At 65.3% G+C, this 20,947-nt stretch overlaps 1 protein-coding gene across 1 annotated transcript; it reads left to right on the plus strand.

The window, feature by feature from the left end:
- The first annotated feature begins 1,437 nt into the window (after nucleotides 1–1,437).
- TRPM5 (transient receptor potential cation channel subfamily M member 5) lies at nucleotides 1,438–20,260 on the plus strand. Its single transcript, XM_070782531.1, has 24 exons — nucleotides 1,438–1,555; nucleotides 1,912–2,092; nucleotides 3,634–3,800; nucleotides 4,522–4,705; nucleotides 6,005–6,069; nucleotides 6,167–6,358; nucleotides 6,601–6,703; nucleotides 8,029–8,147; nucleotides 8,461–8,802; nucleotides 9,021–9,161; nucleotides 9,311–9,434; nucleotides 9,732–9,877; nucleotides 12,705–12,817; nucleotides 13,064–13,156; nucleotides 13,269–13,527; nucleotides 13,636–13,754; nucleotides 13,921–14,053; nucleotides 14,135–14,309; nucleotides 17,336–17,489; nucleotides 18,005–18,186; nucleotides 18,350–18,482; nucleotides 19,010–19,082; nucleotides 19,399–19,465; nucleotides 19,806–20,260. Exons 1-24 carry the CDS (start codon nucleotides 1,439–1,441, stop codon nucleotides 19,910–19,912), a joined length of 3,489 nt encoding a protein of 1,162 aa, XP_070638632.1. The 5' UTR covers nucleotide 1,438; the 3' UTR covers nucleotides 19,913–20,260.
- The last annotated feature ends 687 nt before the right edge of the window (nucleotides 20,261–20,947 follow it).

The raw sequence follows: 20,947 nt of genomic DNA on the forward strand, positions 1-20,947 counted from the left end.
CCGGAAGCCCACTGCAGCGTGGCCCGCTCTCCCAGCAGGGCCAGGGAGAGTCCTTCCTGCTCCTCCCACTGCTGGGCACCGGCATCCCCAGCCTTGGCCGCATCCCTCCAGCCTCTGTGTCCATCCTCACTCGGCTTCTTCCCCTCCTTCTAAGGCCACTTTGGCCAGTGGATCAGAGCCCATCCTGATGAGCCCCTCTCCCTGATCACATCTGCAAAGAGCTTACTTCCACAACAAGCGCATTCGCAGGCCCCGGGAGCGAGGGCGTGGACGCGTCACTTTGGGGGACGTGTCACTTTTGGGGACGCGGTGGCGGGCCCGTGGCGGCCTGCAGGGGCCCTGCCCACGCCTGCCGGCCCCGCCTGTGTGCACAGGTGGCCCTCTCTAAGAATCAAAGGGCTGGCCTGGCCCTGAGAACCAAGGGAGTCACTCTCCTTTCACAGAGGGCCCATCCTGGCTGGGCCCTGCCCAGGGCACCTCCCAGGGGACGGCGGTGGACGGGGCAGCCATGGAGCTGGAGCTTCCCAGAGTGGGCCTGGTGGGGCAGAGCGTCTCAGTTCTGCCGGGACCTGGGGTCCCATCGGCTCTGCTCCTTTTGTGGACACAGGAGGGCCAGGGCGGGGCGGATGCGCTTTCCCGTGGTCTGCAGAGGAGGCTGCTGGAGACAGCAGGTTGCGGGGGAGGGGGGGCATGTGGGCCGTGGCCCGGGGGCAGGGAGCTGGGTGGCTGGTCTGCGGTGGGCCCAGGAGGCACAGGGGCGTTTGCCATCAGGCAGGTTGATGGGACCCAGGTCCTGTCCCTTGGCCGTTCCTGGGACCTCTCCAGGCACATGGGCAGTGCTGGGCCGGAATGAGGACTCGGTGGGCAGGTGTCTGGGAGGTGGGAGGGGTGGGGAGTAAGGAGGGGGCCCCATCCCTCCTCACCTGAGCTTCGTGCCCCTGTTTGCCTGCCGCCCCCTCTGCTCAGCAGCCAGCGCCCAGGGTCCATGCCTGTCCTGGGTTGACAGGGCTGTGGCATGGTGGGGTATGGGGCGGGCTGCAAGACTTCCACTGCCTTTTGGGGTTTCCAGGACACCCCCTGCCAAAGGCTTGTTAGAAGTGGCAACGGAAGGGCTGGCTAGTGGTGCTGGGGGAGGGTGAGTAGAAGTGCGGGGTGGGGAGGGAGCCAGGAGGAGCTTCCATCCTGGCCTGGGGCCGGAAGCTCTGGCAGCTTGAAGAGAGCAATGCAGACGGGAGGCAGGCTGAGACCCAGGGGCTGCAGGAGGGCTGGGGTCACGGTCAGGGCTGGGGACTGCAGGGAAGGGCGCTGGGGCAGGTGCTCCCCCTTTCCGCCTGCACCTGGGCTTCCCTGCGAAGGCGGCAGGGCCTCCAGCAGGAAGTGGGCTGGGGCTCGCCTCGCATGCCCTCAGGGTGGGCTCTGTCCTTGCAGACAGGACCCCATGCAGGACGCGGGGGGCACCCGTCCTGGCAGCCCCAGGGGTGCTGGAGACACGTGGGAGCTGAGCCTGGGCCGGGGTGAGATCATCTTCGGACGGTCTGGGAAGAAGCGAGGCAAGGTGAGAGCTGCCCCCACCTGGGGACTGGCCGGCACCACCCCTTGTGCTACCCTGGACCCTGGGCCCCGGACGCCCATCTCCTCCGGGCCGCTGTCTCATAAGGGGTCTGTTTGGAGCCCCCAGGAGGGAGGAATTCTGGAGCTGGTAGCCCCTTCTGGCTTCTGCCTCCTACCCCAACACACAGCAGGTCCAGGCTCCTCCTCCAGCCAGCCTTGGCCGCTCACGGGTCACCCAGCGGGTCCAGATGGCCTGGGGAGCCCTGGCCTTCAGCTGCGGCCCTGCCCCCACCCCCTGGAGCCCAGCCCACCCCTGTGCCTAGCGCGCCCTCGCCCTGCACCCCTGCTCCCACCCTGCAGTTCGTGAGGGTGCCCAGCGGTGTGGCCCCGTCTGTGCTCTTCGACCTCCTGCTGGCCGAGTGGCACCTGCCAGCCCCCAACCTGGTGGTGTCGCTGGTGGGCGAGGAGCGGCCCTTCGCCTTGAAGCCGTGGCTGCGGGATGTGCTTCGCAAGGGGCTGGTGAAGGCGGCTCAGAGCACAGGTGGGTCAGGGCGCAGGCAGGTCAGGGGGCAGGAGGGTCAGGGGGCAGGCGGCTCAGGGGGCAGGAGGGTCAGGGCGCAGGCAGCTCAGGGCGCAGACAGGTCAGGGGGCAGGCGGCTCAGGGCACGGGTGGCTCAGGGTGCAGGTGGGTCACGGCAAGCGGGTCAGGGAGCAGGAGGGTCAGGGCGCAGGCAGGTCAGGGCGCAGGCGGCTCAGGGCGCAGGCGGCTCAGGGCGCAGACAGGTCAGGGGGCAGGTGGCTCAGGGTGCAGGTGGGTCAGGGCGCAGACAGGTCAGGGAGCAGGCGGCTCAGGGTGCAGACAGGTCAAGGGGCAGGCGGCTCAGGGCGCAGGCGGCTCAGGGCGCAGACAGGTCAGGGGGCAGGTGGCTCAGGGTGCAGGCGGGTCAGGGCGCAGACAGGTCAGGGAGCAGGCGGCTCAGGGTGCAGACAGGTCAGGGGGCAAGTGGCTCAGGGCGCAGGCGGGTCAGGGCGCAGGTGGCTCAGGGCGCAGACAGGTCAGGGGGCAGGTGGCTCAGGGTGCGGGCGGGTCAGGGCGCAGACAGGTCAGGGGGCAAGTGGCTCAGGGCGCAGGCAGGTCAGGGGGCAGGCGGCTCAGGGTGCGGGCAGGTCAGGGGGCAGGCGGCTCAGGGTGCGGGCGGGTCAGGGTGCAGACAGGTCAGGGGGCAAGTGGCTCAGGGCGCAGGCGAGTCAGGGCGCAGGTGGCTCAGGGCGCAGACAGGTCAGGGGGCAGGCGGCTCAGGCTGCGGGCGGGTCAGGGTGCAGACAGGTCGGGGGCAGGCGGCTCAGGGCGCAGGCAGGTCAGGGGGCAGGCAGCTCAGGGTGCGGGCGGGTCAGGGCGCAGGCAGGTCGGGAGCGGGTGGCTCATGGCGCAGACGGGTCAGGGGGCAGGTGGCTCAGGGTGCAGGTGAGTCATGGCAGGCCGGTCAGGGCACAGGTGGGTCAGAACACCTGAGAGGCCCCACGCCGGCCCTCAGCTGCCATCCCCATGGTCGCCCTCCCTCCGCGGCGCTGCGGGGCGGTGGGAGCCACTCTGGGGTACACGGCAAGGGACTGAAGGTCCCCGGGCTCAGAGCCTCCCCCAGGAAAGCCTGGCCACGTGTAGGGCCAACAGGCCTAAGTGGAAGACCCAGGGAAGGGTGAGACCTCCATAAGCTGCTGTCCACAGCCAGGCCTCCTCACCCCATCTCTTGGGACAGCACTCTGGCCAGCTGGTCGCTGGGGTCAGAATTAAACTCCTGGGCTTTGATTTCAGGGGCTGGGCCTTCGGAAAGCCCAGTCAGGGAGGGGGGTTTCCGCCCTCCTCCACCCCAGAAATGACTGTAGAAGAGACAAAGGCCCTGCTGACTGTTGGGCCGAGGGCTCTGTGCGCTAGAAGGACGTCCTGGGTTCTGGGCCAGTACAGGCTGGGGTCAGAGTCTCTGTCCAGAGGGCAGCAGGGGCCTGCCTCCAGCCCTAACCCTGACCTTGGTCCTGGAGAGTGCCTGGGGAGACCCCTGTGCTCAGGGACCCCTGTGCCTGCAGGAGCCTGGATCCTGACCAGCGCGCTCCGAGTGGGCCTCGCCCGCTACGTCGGGCAGGCTGTGCGCGACCACTCCCTGGCCAGCACGTCCACCAAGGCCCGCGTGGTGGCCATCGGCATCGCCTCGCTGGGCCGCGTGCTGCACCGCCGGCTCCTGGACCATGCCCAGGTGGGCGCCGGGCTCTGGGCGCTCAGATCGTGGGACACAGCAGATCAGGGAGGCCCCCAGAGGTCGGCCGCCTCGGGGCTGGATGGCGTGCCTGACAGAGGCCCCCAGGGCCATCTCGCAGGCTGACCACACTACACCATCTGTGACTGAGCCCCCACCTACCAGGGCAGCAGTGGGCAGACCAGCCCTACCCTCGGTGGTGGGGGCGGCAGTCACGGGCCTGGGAGGGAGTGAGGCTGATCTAAGGGACAGAGGCAGTGACCTGACGCCACAGCGGGGTAGGGGGGGCTGGACCCAGAGCCGGGAGGGGTGGAGGGAGGTGGGAGGGAGCGGGGGCCTCCTGCCCAGTGAGCGGCCAGCAGGAGGCAGCATCTCCCAGGACACGAGTGGGGAGAGGGCTGCCAGGCTCCCAGCCGGCACAGGCCTGGAGTGGGCACCTGGTTTCCCAGGACCCCACCCAGACCGGTGCCCAAACGCCTGGCTCAGCCACAGCCCCGCAAGCTCTGTGACCTGGGGCTGGCTGGTGTTCTCTGCCCCACCCAGACGGGGGCCTGAGACAGGTCCCCAGAAGGCCAGGCAGCCCCGTGAGTGGAGCCCCCTCCACCCGGCACCCGGGGTTCTGCCTGGGGGTACCCTCCCTGGGCGCCCCCTGCAGCAGCAGCGGCCCTTCCTCCATCTGGGGGTGCGGGCCACGCCCTGGTCTCACGGTGTGTGTGCCTAGGGGGACCGCCCAGTGCACTACCCCTTGGACGACGGAGGCGGCCAGGGCCCCTTCTGCCCCCTGGACAACAACCACTCCCACTTCATCCTGGTGGAGCCAGGGTCCCCCGGGAAGGGCGACGGGCCCACGGAGCTGCGGCTGCGGCTGGAGAAGTATATCTCGGAGCAGAGGACAGGTTACGGGGGTGAGTCTGCCCGGGGGGCGGGGCAGGGGAGGGGCGAGAGGCGGTCCACGGGGGAGGGGCAGAGGGGGGCGGTCCACGGGGGAGGGGCTGCCCGTGGGGGAGGGGGGGCTGCCGGGAGCACCGTGGTGGGGGTCGCAGGGGTGGTCAGGGCTGAAGGACCACCAGCTTGGGCCGGGACGGGCATTCCAGCCACCAAACATGCCAGAGTGTTGAGACCTGGGCCACTGGGGGGTCCTGGGTGAGGGGGCTGCTGGCCAGAGTGATGGGGAACACGACACTGGGGAGTCCCTGCCAGGAGGTAACATTTCCCCCAGGCAGCAGAGTGGGTGAAGGTCCGTTTCCAGTGCCCCCCGACCCCACCCCGACCAGAGGCTCTGGCTGGGGGCTCCAGGCTCTGCCAAGAAAGTGAGATTTGCGAGTTTCCAGGGGCCTGTCTCCCTCCCCCGCCGGAAGTTCGCTGCCTGCAGGGGGCAGTGCTGCCCCAGGAGCGGCCTCCAGCGTGGCCAGGGCGGGTCTGAAAGCGGGATTTGCCAAAGCCTGTGTATTTACAACTAACATTTACAATCACAATATACGTGTGATCGCTGGCAATATTTACAAGCAGTGTGTGTGTGTCTACCAACTGAGCACTCTTTAGTGAAAATGCAACCTAAGCCGTGTTTACCCCTCACCTTAAGGACGCAGGGCTGGCCCGGGCTGCTGAAGCCGGGAGGCTCATACCCGCTCCGCCCAGTATCCTTCCCGCTTGGCAGGCGCCTCGTGAGTTAGAGGGGACTGTTCTCGGGCCAGGGGCGGTCCAGTCTGTCCTGCCTCCTCCCGGAAGTTTGCCAAGCTTTCCCCACACAGCCCACCCGGCAGGCCCGGGCTTCTGGGGCTGCACATTCCGAAGTCTCACATCTGCTTTTTCGGGGGTAAGTGACTGACCCACGCCCCTCCTTCACCACATTGAGGTGCTCTGGGGCACTCGGATGGCCTGGCAAGTGGTCAGTGGAGCTTCCTGCCCTGGCCGGGGAGAGATGCCCGCTGTTGGAACGTGGTTGGCGCGGCCACGGACCCGATGTTCGACTTGACGTTTAAAGCCACGAAGCACCACACGGGAGAGTGGGGTGTGGGCCTGGCCTTGTCCCGGGTCACACGGCAGCTGGGAGCCTCTCCAGAGGAAAAGCCTCTTGCCTGGAGTTTGCCCAGAAAATGCCGCAGGCTGGTGGTCTGAGGCCCGGGGGGTTACCCCACAGGAGGGTTCCACGCCCTCCGCTCACCCGGGCACCTGGGTGGACGCTGTGCTCCATCTGTCCACAGGAACCAGCAGCATCGAGATCCCTGTTCTCTGTCTGCTGGTCAATGGGGACCCCAGCACCCTGGAGGTAGGGCAGGCGGGGACCTCCCACGGGGCCCCCCAGCCAGGGCTGGGATGGCGCCTGGCGCTGACCCAGCCCATTGTGCCCCCTCCGCCTGCCTCAGAGGATTTCCAGGGCCGTGGAGCACGCCGCCCCGTGGCTGATCCTGGCGGGCTCGGGGGGCATCGCGGACGTGCTCGCTGCCCTCATGAACCAGCCCCACCTCCTGACGCCCCAGGTGGCCGAGAAGCAGTTTAGGGAGAAGTTCCCCAGCGAGCACTTCTCCTGGGAGGATGTCGTGCGCTGGACCGGGCTGGTATGAGCCGCCGGAGAGAGGGCTGCGTGCTGGCCCCCGCCCTAGACCCCAGCCCCTGGACTGCGCGTCCGTGCCCAGCCCCACTGGCTGCAACCCCCCCGGGCTGGCCCCCGCTTCAGGCCCTTGTGGAGTGGGGATGCCCGGCTCTGAGGGTGGGGCTGCCCTGGGCCCAGGGGACGGCGGGCTGGCCTTCCGGCTGGGGGCCGTGGAGTCACCTCCGGGCCTTTGTCCTGGGCTCCCAGCTACAGACCATCATGTCCCACCGGCACCTGCTCACAGTGCACGACTTCGAGCAGGAGGGCTCCGAGGAGCTGGACACAGTCATCCTCAAGGCGCTGGTGAAAGGTGGGGCCGGGCCGCGCCTGCTGGGGCCCCCCGGGAGGCACCGGGCAGGGGAGGGTGGTGGGGCAGCCACCCCCACCCCACCCCCCGGGCTCTCGGCCTCCAGGAGCCTGCGCCTGGGTGGCTGCACTCCGCTGCGAGTGTCAGTGCGGGTGAGCGTGTGTGAGTGTTTGAGCGTGTGTACAGCCGCTGCTCACTTGGGCGGCAGCACGTGTGACCAGACTGAAGGAACACAGAACCTTCCAGGGCCTCCACACAATGATGACATGCAAATCCACGAGAGGTTCTGTCTTTGGAGGTTTTACGTTAGATGTATTTTATCACAAAATTTTTAAACTATTTAATTACTTACTCCTAATTTTTATTTAGTTTTTTGGCTGAGCCTGGTCTCTGTTGCTGCACTCAGGCTTTGCTCTGGTTGCAGTGTGCAGGCTCTCACCCTGGAGACTCCTCTTGTCGTGGACATGGGCCCCAGGGCGCCCAGGCCTCAGCGGTGGTGCTGTGTGGGCACCGCGGCACGGGGGCCCTCCCAGAGCAGGGCGTGAGCTTGTGTTCCTCGGCATTGGGGGCGGACACTTAGCCTCTGGACCACCAGGGACGTCCTTAGAAAACTACAGTGCTCAGTTAGTTCAGGGGTTTTTAGTGTTTTTTCCAGATGGCCATGTCTACTACTAGCTCCCGAGCATGTCCACCACCCAGAAGACCCACTAGACCCCCGCTCCCCCCGGCCTCTGGCGATCACGAGCCTGCGTGGCTATGGACCTGCCCGTTGGGGGCACTTCCTGGACATGGGACCACACACCCTGTGGCCTTTGGAGTCCTTCTCTGAGCACAACGCTCTGGGCGGTCATCCAGTGCGCTGTAGCCGGTATAGGGGCGCCAGCCCTTTAGGACAGCGACAGTCCGCATTTTGTTTCTCTGGCCCCCTGTGGAGGAGCATTCGGGTGGCCTCCACTTCCTGGCTGCCGCTCAGTGTGTTACTCATTGAATGTAAACACCTGTTGCGGGGCTGACCGCTGCGGGGACACAGACAGGAAGGGGCTCTGTGGGGCAGGGGGCACCCTTGAGGACGGGAAGGCTCCTCCAGACAGGCGCCCGCTCCCCACTATTCCACCCAGCCCTGGGGTCCCCTTGGGGTCCTGGAGCTCCCAGCGGTGGGGTGCGGGTGGATGTCTTGAGGCTCCTGCCAGTACTCAGAGGGTGTGGAGGGAACCAGGGCATCATTTCCGTGGCATACATCTAGGAGACCCACCTTGAGGGACCCTGTGCCCACTGGCTCTGCTGGCGCCTGGGTTCCCCTTCACCCACTCCGCCTTCCCTGCCCGCAGCCTGCAAGAGCCACAGCCAGGAGGCGCAGGACTACTTGGACGAACTGAAGCTGGCTGTGGCCTGGGACCGCGTGGACATCGCCAAGAGCGAGATCTTCAATGGGGACGTGGAGTGGAAGGTGGCTCCAGGCTCTGGCCGGTGCCAGGCGGGGACCCTGATGAGGGGCTGGGGGCAGGTGGCGTCCAGGGCCAGCCTGGCCCGGCTGTTGCCAGGGGAGCCGGGGAGGCCAGGATACCTCCCGTTGGGCCTCAGTTGTCGACATCCCAGGCAGGATGGGCTAAATGTCCATCAGTGGGTGCAGGCTGCCTCGGTGCAGAGGGACAGGCAGGGCGGGGCACCTGGGAGCTGGGGGTCTTGCCGAGGGTCCCCACGCCCCTCCCGTGGGACCCCTTCCCCACGGGCTCCCTCTCACCCTCCACCTGGCGCCCCAGTCCCGCGACCTGGAGGAGGTGATGATGGACGCACTGGTGAGCAACAAGCCCGAGTTCGTGCGCCTCTTTGTGGACAACGGCGCGGACGTGGCGGACTTCCTGACGTATGGGAGGCTGCAGCAGCTCTACCGCTCCGTGGCCCCCAAGAGCCTGCTCTTCGACCTGCTGCAGCGCAAGCACGAGGAGGGCCGGCTGACGCTGGCCGGGCTGGGCGCCCAGCAGGCCCGGGAGCCGCCCGCAGGGCCTCCCGCCTTCTCCCTGCACGAGGTGTCCCGGGTGCTCAAGGACTTCCTGCACGATGCCTGCCGTGGGCTCTACCAGGCGGTGAGTGCGGGCCGGGGTGTAAGTGCGGGCGCGGGCAGCAGTGGGCGGGGGGGCGGGCGGGGGGCGTGAGTGCGGGCGGGGGCGGCGAGTGGGGTGGGCGTGGGGCGTGAGTGCGGGTGGGGGCGGGGGGCGTGACTGCGGGTGAGTGCGGGTGGGGGCGGGCGGCGAGTGCCCGGGAGCTGGGGGCTTGAGTGAGGGCGGGGCCGTGGCCGAAGGCTGACACACCTGCCCTCCAGGAGCGGGGCCTGGCCCGGAGGCCCTCGGGCCAGAAGGGGCTTCTGGACTTGAACCAGAGGAGCGAGGACCCCTGGAGGGACCTGTTCCTGTGGGCGGTGCTGCAGAACCGCCACGAGATGGCCACCTACTTCTGGGCCATGGTGTGGAGGGCAAGAGGGGGCCTGGGGGTCCCGGGGGGCTGGGAGGACACCGGGAGGGGCCCTGGGGGGTCCTACTGGGGGCTGGGAGGACGCTGGGAGAGGCCTGTGGGGGCTGGGAGGTAGCTGCACACTTAGGCCCGTTCTCCCAGGGCCAGGAGGGAGTTGCCGCTGCTCTGGCCGCCTGCAAGATACTCAAAGAGATGTCCCACCTGGAGACGGAGGCTGAGGTGGGCCGGACTCTGCGGGAGGCCAAGTACGAGCAGCTGGCCCTGGGTGAGCACGGGGATGGGCACTGGGGGCGGGGCGGGGCTGAGCGGCCCGGTGCTCCCAGCGGGGTCGGATGGGTACATGTGATGAGAACAAAGCCCCACGTCTCGGCCTGCCCAGTGGGGACACTTGGGGAGAGGGAGGCTCCCACGTCCAGACGGGGAGGCGGGGTGCAGACGGGCGCCTCTCACAGCCCCGGGGGAGGTGGGCGGGCGCAGACGTGGGCCGTCCTGCGGGTCCAGCTCTGTGGGGGAGGAGCCCGGCGGGTGGGCCTGGGCGTCACAGCAGCGGCCGCCCCCGCAGACCTCTTCTCCCAGTGTTACCGCCACAGCGAGGAGCGCGCCTTCGCCCTGCTGGTGCGTCGGAACCGCTGCTGGAGCAGAACCACCTGCCTGCACCTGGCCACCGAGGCCGACACCAAGGCCTTCTTTGCCCACGACGGGGTGCAGGTGAGCCCTGGGCATGCTGTGGGCGCGGCCTGGGCAGAGAGCAGGTGCCCCAGCCGGCTCCCTCAGGCCCTCACCTGGCCAGTGTCCAGACCATGGGGGTGGGCAGGTCCATTCCTGGAAGCCACCCCCCTGACCCCCTTGCTGGCGACTCTCCCCACTAGCCCCAACTCCGGCCCTATCCCCACCTCTCAGTTCAGTTCAGTTGCTAAGTCATGTCCGATTCTTTGCAACCCCACGGACTGCAGCACGCCAGGCTTCCCTGTCGATCACCAACTCCCGGAGCTTGCTCAAATTCATGTCCATCGAGTCACTGATGCCATCCAACCATCTCATCCTCTGTCATCCCCCTCTCCTCCTGCCTTCAATCTTCCCCAGCATCAGGCTCTTTTCCAGTGAGTTGATTCTTCTCACCAGGTGGCCAAAGTATTGACGTTTCAGTTTCAACATCAGTCCTTCCAACGAATATTCAGGACTGATTTCTTTTAGGATTAATTGGTTGGATCTCCTTGCAGCCCAAGGGACACTCAAGAGTCTTCTCCAACACCACAGTTCAAAAGCATCAGTTCTTCGGCACTCAGCCTTCTTTATGATCCAACTCTCACATCCATACATGACTACTGGAAAAGCCATAGCTTTGACTAGATGGACCTTTGTTGGCAAAGTAATGTCTCTGCTTTTTAACACACTGTCTAGGTTGGTCATAACTTTTCTTCCAAGGAGCAAGTGTCCTTTAATTTCATGGCTGCAGTCACCATCTACAGTGATTTCAGAGCCCAAAAAGATAAAGTCTGTCACTGTTTCCATTGTTTCCCCATTTATTTGCCATGAAGTGATGGGACCTGATGCCATGATCTTAGTTTTCTGAATGTTGAGTTTTAGGCCAACTTTTTCACTCTCCTCTTTCACTTTCATCAAGAGGCTCTTTAGTTCTTCACTTTCTGCCAGAAGTGTGGTGTCATGTGCATATCTGAGGTTATTGATATTTCTCCCGGCAACACTGATCCCAGCTTGTGCTTCATCCACCTCGGCATTTCGCATAATGTACTCTGCATATAAGTTAAATAACCAGGGTGACAATATATAGCCTTGACATACTCCTTTCCCAATTTGGAACCAGTCTGTTGTTCCATGTCCAGTTCTAACCGTTGCTTCCTGACCTGCATATAGGTTTCTCAAGAGGCAGGTCAGGTAGTCTGGTATTCCCATCTCTTTAAGAATTTTCTACAGTTTATTGTGATCCACACAGTCAAAGGCTTTGGCATAGTCAATAAAGCAGATGTTTTTCTGGAATTATCTTGCTTTTTCGATGATCCAACAGATGTTGGCAATTCGATCTCTGGTTCCTCTGCCTTTTCGAAATCCAGCTTGAACATCTGGAAGTTCACGATTCTTGTATTGCTGAAGCCTGGCTTGGAGAATTTTGAGCATTACTTTATTAGCGTGTGAGATGAGTGCAATTGTGAGGTAGTTTGAGCATTCTTTGGCATTGCCTTTCTTTGGGACTGGGATGAAAACTGACCTTTTCCAGTCCTGTGGCCACCGCTGAGTTTTCCAAATTTGCTGGCATATTGAGTGCGGCACTTTCACAGCATCATCTTTCAGGATTTGAAATAGCTCAACTGGAATCCCATCACCTCCATTAGCTTTGTTCATAGTGATGCTTCCTAAGGCCCACTTGACTTCACATTCCAGGATGTCTGGCTCTAGGTGAGTGATCACACCATTGTGGTTATCTGGGTCATGATGATCTTTTTTGTATAGTTCTTCTGTGTATTTTTGCCACCCCTCTTTAATATCTTCTGCGTCTGTTAGGTCCATCCTTTATTGTGCTCATCTTTGTATGAAATTTTCCCTTGGTGTCTCTAATTTTCTTGAAGAGATTTCTAGTCTTTCCCATGCTGTTGTTTTCCTCTATTTCTTTGCATTGATCACTGAGGAAGGCTTTCTTATCTCTCCTTGCTATTCTTTGGAACTCCGCATTCAAATGGGTATATCTTTCCTTTTCTTCTTTGCCTTTAGCTTCTCTTCTTTTCTCAGCTATTTGTAAAGCCTCTTCAGACAACCATTTTGCCTTTTTGCATTTCTTTTTCTTGGGGATGGTCTTGATCCCTGCCTCCTGTACAATGTCATGAACCTCTGTCCATAGTTCTTCAGGCACTCTGTCTATCAGATCTAATCCCTTGAATCTATTTGTCATTTCCACTGTATAATCATAAGGGATTTGATTTAGGTCAATCCCGAATGGCCTAGTGGTTTTCCCTACTTTCTTCAATTTAAGTCTGAATTTGGCAATAAGGAGTTCATGATCTGAGCCACAGTCAGCTCCTGGTCTTGTTTTTGCTGACTGTATGGAGCTTCTCCATCTTTGGCTGCAAAGAATATAATCAGTCTAATTTCAGGGTTGACCATCTGGTGATGTCCATGTGTAGAGTCATCTCTTGTGTTGTTGGAAGAGGGAGTTTGCTATGACCAGTGCGTTCTCTTGGCAAAACTCTGTTGGCCTTTGCCCAGCTTTGTTTTGTACTCCAAGGGCAAATTTGCCTGTTACTCCAGGTATCTCTTGACTTCCTACTTTTGCATTCCAGTCCCCTATAATGAAGAGGACATCTTTTTTGGGGTGTTAGTTCTCCACCTCCGGTCTCAGCAAGTCAACCCTGCTAACCCGGAGCCTGGCCTCCCTCCATGGAAGGTGTTCCTTCTCCACCAGGAGGGAGGCTCTGGGGGCTGCAGGCTGGGAGGGCTGATGCCTTAGCTGAACCCTGAAGGGAGGCTGCTCTGGGCACTGGGGCAGGTGTGTGTGTGGGGCAACAGCACCCCTTTGTTTCAGGCCTTCCTGACCAAGATCTGGTGGGGGGACATGGCCTCGGGCACCCCCATCCTGCGGCTGCTGGGCGCCTTCTTCTGCCCAGCCCTCATCTACACCAACCTCATCGCCTTCAGGTCCGTCAGCACACACAGCAGCCGCTCGCCAGACCTGTGCTGGTGGCGACACACCCCAGCCTCCCCTCTACGGGACCCACACCTGTGTGGCCCCTGTGCGCCCCCTCCCTGACCCCACATGCTCGTGGCCCCTCTGCGTGCCCCCTCCCCGCATCCCTCTGCAGTTCATCCGCTGGTCGGGTGCTCGGGCTGAGCAGGAGCCTCGGGTGCCCTCCCCAAGACCCTGAGGGCCTCCTGTGCTCACAGCAAGGAGGCCCCTCTAAGGACAGGCCCAGAGGACCTGCAAGAGCTGGACAGTCTGGACACAGAGAAGAGCCTGCTCTGCGGCCTGGGCAGCAGGTGAGGGCCTGCAGAGGGGGCAGTGGTGGGGAGCTGGACTTCCGTGGGCAGGGGCGAGCTCTGGACCCCGGGTGCCCGTCTTACCACTGGCCGTGGCCTCCTTCGGGTGCAGGGCGGAGGAGCTGTCCGAGGCGCTGAGGAGTGAGCGTGACCGAGGCCGGAGAGCCGCTTTCCTGCTCACGCGCTGGAGGAAGTTCTGGGGGGCGCCCGTCACCGTGTTCCTTGGGAACGTGGTCATGTACTTTGCCTTCCTCTTCCTGTTCACCTACGTCCTGCTGGTGGACTTCCGGCCGCCTCCTCAGGGGCCGTCGGGGTCTGAGGTCGCCCTCTACTTCTGGGTCTTCACGCTGGTGCTGGAGGAGATCCGGCAGGTCAGTGACGGAGCCCGGGGGGTTGCGGGTCACAGCCCGGCCCAGGAGGGGCCATGCCCCGCGAGGGGGAGCCCGGGCCGCCATCACCGGGCCATCTACGCCCGCCAGGGCTTCTTCACGGATGAGGACACACACCTGGTGAAGAAGCTCACGCTCTACGTGGAGGACAGCTGGAACAAGTGTGACCTGGTGGCCATCTTCCTGTTCATCGCCGGGGTCACCTGCAGGTCTGGGGCCCTGGGGCCTGGCGGGGGCAGCCTCGGGGGGCTGGGGGGCAGGGCTGCCTCCAGGATGGGTCCGCCCGGGCCTGGCGCCCGCGCTGTGCGTCCCGGAGGAAGCCCCAGCCCTCTCTGGGCACGGGCGGCCGCCCAGCCTGCCCTCCCGCCCACCCAGGATGCTGCCCTGGGCCTTCGAGGCCGGCCGCACGGTACTCGCCATTGACTTCATGGTGTTCACGCTCCGGCTCATCCACATCTTCGCCGTCCACAAGCAGCTGGGCCCCAAGATCATCATCGTGGAGCGGATGGTGAGCCCGGGCCGGGGCGGTGAGGCCGGGCCCCGCCCGGAGGGTGCTGACCCTTCTCCTCCCCGCCCCCCGCCCCCCGAGATGAAGGACGTCTTCTTCTTCCTCTTCTTCCTGAGCGTGTGGCTCGTGGCCTACGGCGTGACCACGCAGGCGCTGCTGCACCCGCATGACGGCCGCCTGGAGTGGATCTTCCGCCGCGTGCTGTACCGGCCGTACCTGCAGATCTTCGGGCAGATCCCGCTGGATGAGATCGACGGTCAGCACTCAGCCTGGGCCGGGGCGCTCCACGTGGGGCCCCACCCCGGGGAGCCACAGCACCGAGACCCCCTAGCAGCACACTCCTTTTGTAAGACCCTGGACACCCAGCCCTTCAGCAGGGCCTCTGGGGGTCACAGGAGACCCTGGCCTGATGCTGACGGAAGGGGAGTCCCCAGGGCTGGCCCCCAGGCCCAGCACACCCACCAGGTCATGTCCGGTGGGGGACAGGTCCGGGCTGACGGGTGCCAGCTGTGGAGGCCCCAACCTCGGGCCCTGGGTGGGAGACAGAGATGGAGCTGTGGGCAGAGAGGGCCGCGGGGGCCGGGGCCTTGCAGGGGGGTGGGCAGGCGCTGGGCACAGGGCACAGGGCTGGGCCCCCCACCACCAGCCATTGCCTGGTCTGGGCCCCAGGCTGGCCCTCCCAGCACGTCCCCGCTGACAGTATGCTTGCGGCCCACCCACTGGAGAGGCCCTCGGCTGGAAGGCCACTCCTGAGGGCACCCTAGCTTCTGGGGACCCACCTGACATGTGAGCCCAACACCATGCCTGGCTTGTGTGGCTTGCCTGAGGGGGTGTCTCCAGGGAGGCCCCCGCATAGGGGTGGGGGTGGGGGCTGGTGAAAGTGAAGTCGTTCAGTCGTGTCCAGCTCTTTTGTACCGTATGGACGGTAGCCCACTAGGCTCCTCCATCCATGGGATTTTCCAGGCAGGAATACTGGAGTGGGTTGCCATTTCCTTCTCCAGGGGATCTTCCTGACCCAGGGATGGAACCTGGGTCTCCTGTACTGCAGGCAGACTCTTTACCATCTGAGCCCCCAGAGAATCCTCCGAGAATTTCCCATGATAGTGCGGTAGGGGATAGGGGGTGCTCGGGGAGGCCCAGGCTGGACCCGGAACACCTGTGTGGGCCCCGGCATGGCTGGGGTGCACTGCGGAGGAGGAGAAGGGGAACCAGTCCCTCCCACAAGGGGGGCCACTGTGGGGGCCCAGGGCTCCAGCTGTGCTGGGCGCTCCCAGGGTGCGGAGCGGGGCAGGGGGTCCTTCACTCAGGTGGGTGTCACGGGGCGATCATGGGCGCAGTCCCTAAGGCTGACTACAGCCGCTAATGAGGCAGGTCAGCGCCCGTGACCTGGTAAATATTTGTCCATGGGACGAGGACGTGACTGAGACCGGCGGGCTCCGGGCTGAGGGGCTGCGCCGTCACGGGAGCTGCCTCCTAATTAGAGGGTTTTGCGGGCTCATTTCCTGGGCTGTTTTCTTAGTCCCCCCCACGTGTGCTCTCCCGTGGGTGCCGTTTTCCAGGCCATTAGTTTAATGGGCCCCTGCCTGCCTGGGCGGCCCTGCCTGGGGGACGCTGCCATGACCTCCAACTGCCCCAGTCTCACGGGGCTCCTTGGGAAGAGGCGGGACAAGTGGGCACCCAGGACCGGGCAGGGGTGGGGTCCTTCCTGCCCTGATGGCCACACATGGGTACGAGGGAACTCTATTATGGTTTGGGGTCCCTAGGAGCCTGGGGTCACCTGGGCAGGACGAGGGGGTGCAGGTTCCCAGGGGTCCAGTTTAAACACCACTGTAGCTGCCAGGCTGAGCCCCACTGTGGCAGTGCCAGCCTGGGCCAGTGCGCTGAGGGTCCCTCCCCCTCCCCGGCTCTCAGAGTGGACCCTGGCCAGCCCCTCTCTGGAGCCCACCGGCCGGCAGGCAGAAGGTGGTTTGCTTATTTACAGGCTGAGAGGGAAGGCATCCGCAGCCCGTGGTCCCAGCTGGGGTCCTGGGCGGCTGCGGAAGCCGGCTCCAAGTGTCCTGGGCAGAGCCCCCCTCTGGGCCCCAAGAGGCCCCGGGATGACCCATCTCCCAGCTGGGCGTGGTGGTGCCTCTGAGAGTCCCAGGGGAGACGCAGGCGCCTCATCACCACGGAGCTGCTTCCATCAGACGGGCAGGCTCTCCAGGCCGCTCGGGGTGCCCAGGGCGAGAACGGATCTGCAGGCCGAAAGGGCAGGGGCGGCTGGGGAGGGGTCTCACATGAAGGACCTCAGTCAGGAGGGGTTCATCCCATGACGGAGACACACAGGGGAACAGGCCCTGCCAGCCTGACACGCAAGCCCAGAGGTGGGACACGGGCACACACGGAGAAACAGAGACCCCCATGCCCCCCACTGAGGTACAGCATGAAGATGGCAGGGAGGGGGCAGTCAGGGAAACACAGTCCTATGTGCAGGCGTGTCCAGGTCCACACACACACACGGCCTGCGGAGGTCACCCCTGCAGCCTCAAGCCCTCCTGCCAGGGAGACGCCCCAGCCCCTGGGGCCCCCGCACCCGTGTGCCCTACCCTGGCCTCCATCTGCACCTCCCTCCCATCTCCTGGGGTGGGGGTGGGGGCCAGGCTGGCCCTGCAGGGCCTGAGACAGGCAGGGGAGGGGCCCCTCAGGGATAACGGCCCCTCCAGAATCCCCGTCCAGGGCCTGGAGCTCAGCCTGCCCCAGGCTGGGTGCTCACTGCCCGCGCCTCTACTGCCCAGACGGCTCGAGGAGCCAGCTCGTCCTCAAGGCCGCGGTAACCCGTGTCAAGGGCATTCTGCCGCTGCAGGCTTTGGGAAGGTGCAGACCTGCCCTGGCTCAGACTCCAGTGGCGGGCAGCGAGCCACAGGCCTGCGAAGTCCTGCGGGAGAGACCCCACGCCCTCGCCAAGGCCAGCACCCCCCACGCTGGCTGTGAGCAGAGCTTTGGGTGGGGGTGGGGTGACACGGGCTGGGCTCTGCCTCCAGAGCCCGTGGGATGCTGTGACCTCAGCCCAGCAAAGCGGTGGAAGCGGGGCCAGTACGGCCAGGCAGACCACCCAAGACCCAGTTGTCCCAGGACTTGGGAGTCTGAGCGCCGAAGCCCGGACTGTGCCCGGGAAAGCATGGGGACTGGCCACCTCCCTGGGCCCTTCCCCCGGGTGGCCTCAACCACGGGGACACGACTCTCAATGCCCGAGGGTGCTGGCGGCTCAGGCCCGCCCCAACCCCCGCGCCCGGCCCCTTGCAGAAGCCCGCGTGAACTGCTCCCTGCACCCACTGCTGCTGGAAGGCTCGCCCTCCTGCCCCAACCTCTATGCCAACTGGGTGGTCATTCTCCTGCTGGTCACCTTCCTGCTGGTCACCAACGTGCTGCTCATGAACCTGCTCATCGCCATGTTCAGGTGGCTGCCCTGCTGCCTGGATCTGTCCACTTTGGTGGGGGGGGGGGGGGCCTTGGTTCTGGTCTCCCCAGCCCAGACCTGTCCAGCCCTCCAGACCGCAGGGGGCAGTCGCCTCTCTGCCTTCAGGAAGGGCTTGGATAAGGGGTGTCACTCCAGAGCTGGGGCTCCCCTCTGGAGGTCTCCCCTCTGGCGCTCAGGGCACCAAGGAGGTGGTGCCGGCCTGGCAGGTGTGTGCGGGCAGGTGCCTGGGTCTGCCAGGCTGCAGCAGAGGGGTGGTGGGGGACCCGGGGGCGGGCAGGGCGGGGCGCAGGGGGGCGGTGGGGGGCGGGGCGGGGTGCAGGGGGGCGGTGGGGGACCCCAGGGGCGCAGGGGGGCGGTGGGGGACCCCGGGGCGGGGCGCAGGGGGGCGGTGGGGGACCCCGGGGGCGGGCGGGCAGGGCGGGGCGCAGGGGGGCGGTGGGGGACCCGGGGGAGCAGGGCCCGCGCCCACGCAGCGCCCCCGCCGCCGCCCGCAGCTACACGTTCCAGGTGGTGCAGGGCAACGCGGACGCCTTCTGGAAGTTCCAGCGCTTCCACCTCATCGTGGAGTACCACGAGCGCCCGGCACTGGCGCCCCCGTTCATCCTCCTCAGCCACCTGAGCCTGGTGCTCAAGAGGCTCCTGCAGAGGGGGACCCCGCAGAAGCGGGCGCGCCTGGGTGAGGCTCCTGCCTGAACCGTGTGGACGGAGGGGCCCTGGGCCTGGGCCTGGGCGGGGGCAGGGGGCAGCGGGCCCCGGCCCCCTCTGCGGCAGCCCCGAGGGCCTGCCCACCATGGGGCTTCCAGGCCTGGGCCCTGCCCTGAGGCTGCCCGGCTCCCCAGAGAGGGACCTGCCAGAGCCGCTGGACCAGAAGGTGGTCACCTGGGAGGCGGTGCAGAAGGAGAACTTCCTGAGCGAGCTGGAGAAGCGCCGGAGGGAGAGCCAGGAGGAGCTGCTGCGGAAGGCGGCGCACAGGTGTGGGGGCGCCCTCCCAGTGCGGTGGGCCGCGGGGGCACCGAGCCCACAGAGCCACCCACGGGGGCCAGCGCCCTCCCTGCAGGGCCAGGAGGTGCTGGCGGGGCTGGGAGCTCTCTGGGGATGGTGAGCTGCGTTAAGGCTGGCATGGCCCCTCATGTCACTGGGTCTGGACTGGGTGGGGACATGGCCCGGTTCTAACAAGCAGCCTCTCACTCTGGACTGGGCTCTGCTGGGCCAGGCCTGCCCTACACTTGGGGGTTGGTGCCAGTACTCATGGGGTTCTTCCTGCTCTGGGGCAAACCTCACACCCACGCGCCTGGTCCTGCCTGTGGATGGGGACAGCCCTGACGCCCCCTCACCACCATGCCCAAGGGGCCGGAGCACCCTGAACTCAGGCGCCCACAGAGGCTCAGTGGCCCCCAAATGCACCCGAAGGGCCTGGGCATCAGGGCAGGGAGGTGGGAAGGCCCCCGGTGTGGGGCACTGGCCTTCAGCCGCCTGCTGCCTGCCCACTCCTGCCACAGGGTGGACGTCGTAGCCAAGTACCTCGGGGGCCTCAGGGAACAGGAGAGACGCGTCAGGCGTCTGGAGTCTCAGGTGGGCTGGTGGATCAGGGCGCCCTTCTCCCTGGGCCTGGCAGGTGGGCATGCAGTCAGGGCAGGGGCAGGGCGGAGAGAGCCTGGGGCTTCAGGACTCGTGCCCACCCCTCCGGGAGGAGACCCTGCTGCTCCCCAGGGGTCCTGCGCTGAAGACCCCTCCCCGTCCACTCCTCACACACACGCTGGAGCCTCTTCCTCCCTCTCTTGAGTGACAGCCATCAGAGCGGTGTCAGGGGCAGCCGGATGGCAGGGGCGGGGGGCGGGGGGCGTGGACGCAGGCTCGGCCCCGGAGCCCCCAGCCTGCCCTCCTCCAGGTCGGCTACTGCGCGGCGCTCCTCTCCTCTGTGGCCGAGTCGCTGGCCCGTGGCAGCACCAGCTGGAGTGAGTGTGACGGCCCCCATTCCCCGGGCGCTCGGGGGGCGGGTGGGCACGGGCAGCCCTCTGCCAGCCTGCAGGCCTGGGGGCTGTGTCCTCTGCCTCACCTTAGGCCTCCACTTTCCACCTGTCCTGGGAGAAGACAGGCCCAGGTTTTGGATGGTCCTTGGCTGGCCATGGTCTTTAGGGCGCTGGGGCCCTCTGTGGGAACCCACCAACTCAACCGGAGCGTGGTTCATGGGCCCCACTGGCTGCTTCCCCCACCCACCCCGCTCAGGGCCAGCTCTCCCCGGGGCTGCCCTACTGGGCACCCAGCAGCTGTAAAGGGGTCTTCCTTCCCTCCCAGACTCTCAGAACTCCAGCAGCGGGAACCCATCGGCCTCTGCTGACCACGGAGGAGCCCTGGGTAGCACAGAGTGCCCAGAGGCTGGCCAGCCGCCCTCCAACCCCTGAGCCACCTGGACATGAGCACAGGGAGCCCTGCACTCCCAGGGGCCCAGACCTGGAGGGCACGGCCCTTGGCTGGTTATCCTGGGCCTCGTGGAGATGCCTGAACAACCCCCCACCAGTCAAGCACCCCGGGCGCGATGTACCACCCTCGCCCTGCCCAGCACCTCCCTAGGCCTGGGAATGCAGCGGTGTGTCACGGGCCCCCCGAACCCCATCCAGAGCCAACCAGCTGGGGCCAGAAGAGCAGGCCTCGCTGAGTGTCTTGTGGGGAGCCTCCCTTTAGGTGGGCAGCTGCCTGGGGGTCCACGCCCAACCTGTGTCACCCACCAAGAGACTGGTCTTTTTCTGAAACGCTTGGAGTTAGAATCTCTGTCTCCAAGACCCAGGCTGAGTGTTGTGTCGGCTGCCGCCCCCACGCCCGACAGCGCGCACGGCGAGTGCCGGGCCATCCCGTCCGGGCAGTGGTGGCAGGTCATACCCTAGAGGACCCACCACCACCCCCGAAAACTGCTTTACGGTCCCTGGAGCTGGGAAAGCGCGCCCACACCCGGGGCTGCAGCCCAAGGCAGAGGGGACCCTGGGAGGCGGCCGCTTAGTGAAGCACGCGACAAGGGACGGAGTCCCGGCCCCTCTGGGAACCCCACACAAGGCGAGTGGGCAGCCAGGCTGGTCACCCCTTCCCTCGGGCAGGGGACACAGCGACAGGGCCAGGCCGGGGCTTGACAGCAGTCACGGGAGCCACGCTGGCTCCCGTCTGCCTCCCAGTGCCCTCTGGGGACCAGGCTCAGCGCCCTGCACAGAGTCAGCAGTCCTGGTGACACCGGTCATCCCCACACACGGGGGCAGCGCAGCGTGCAGGGCCACGGGCAGCCGCTTCCCGGCCACACTCACACTCCGCTCTCCCCAGATCCACATCAACCCCCAACCCCAGCCTTCAGGCGAGCAGCTGCGAGTCCTCCCTGGGATGGGCTGGGGTCTCAGTCTCTTGCTCAAGCCCGAGGAGGGACCCGCCTCAGTCAACAGAAAGACCTCCTGACG

This window comes from Bos indicus, chromosome 29 (genome assembly GCF_029378745.1).
Source record: "Bos indicus isolate NIAB-ARS_2022 breed Sahiwal x Tharparkar chromosome 29, NIAB-ARS_B.indTharparkar_mat_pri_1.0, whole genome shotgun sequence".
NCBI classification, from domain to species: domain Eukaryota; kingdom Metazoa; phylum Chordata; class Mammalia; order Artiodactyla; family Bovidae; genus Bos; species Bos indicus.

What these genes read in the sequence shown, in the direction of transcription:
- TRPM5 (XM_070782531.1), top strand. Translation starts at nt 1,439, where the DNA reads ATGCAGGACGCGGGGGGCACCCGTCCTGGCAGCCCCAGGGGTGCTGGA. An exon ending in CGGTGAGTGCGGGCCGGGGT is followed by an intron (nt 8,803 to 9,020) that starts GTAAGTGCGGGC and finishes CCTGCCCTCCAG; the next exon opens with GAGCGGGGCCTGGCCCGGAG. An exon ending in CCACCTACTTCTGGGCCATG is followed by an intron (nt 9,162 to 9,310) that starts GTGTGGAGGGCA and finishes CCGTTCTCCCAG; the next exon opens with GGCCAGGAGGGAGTTGCCGC.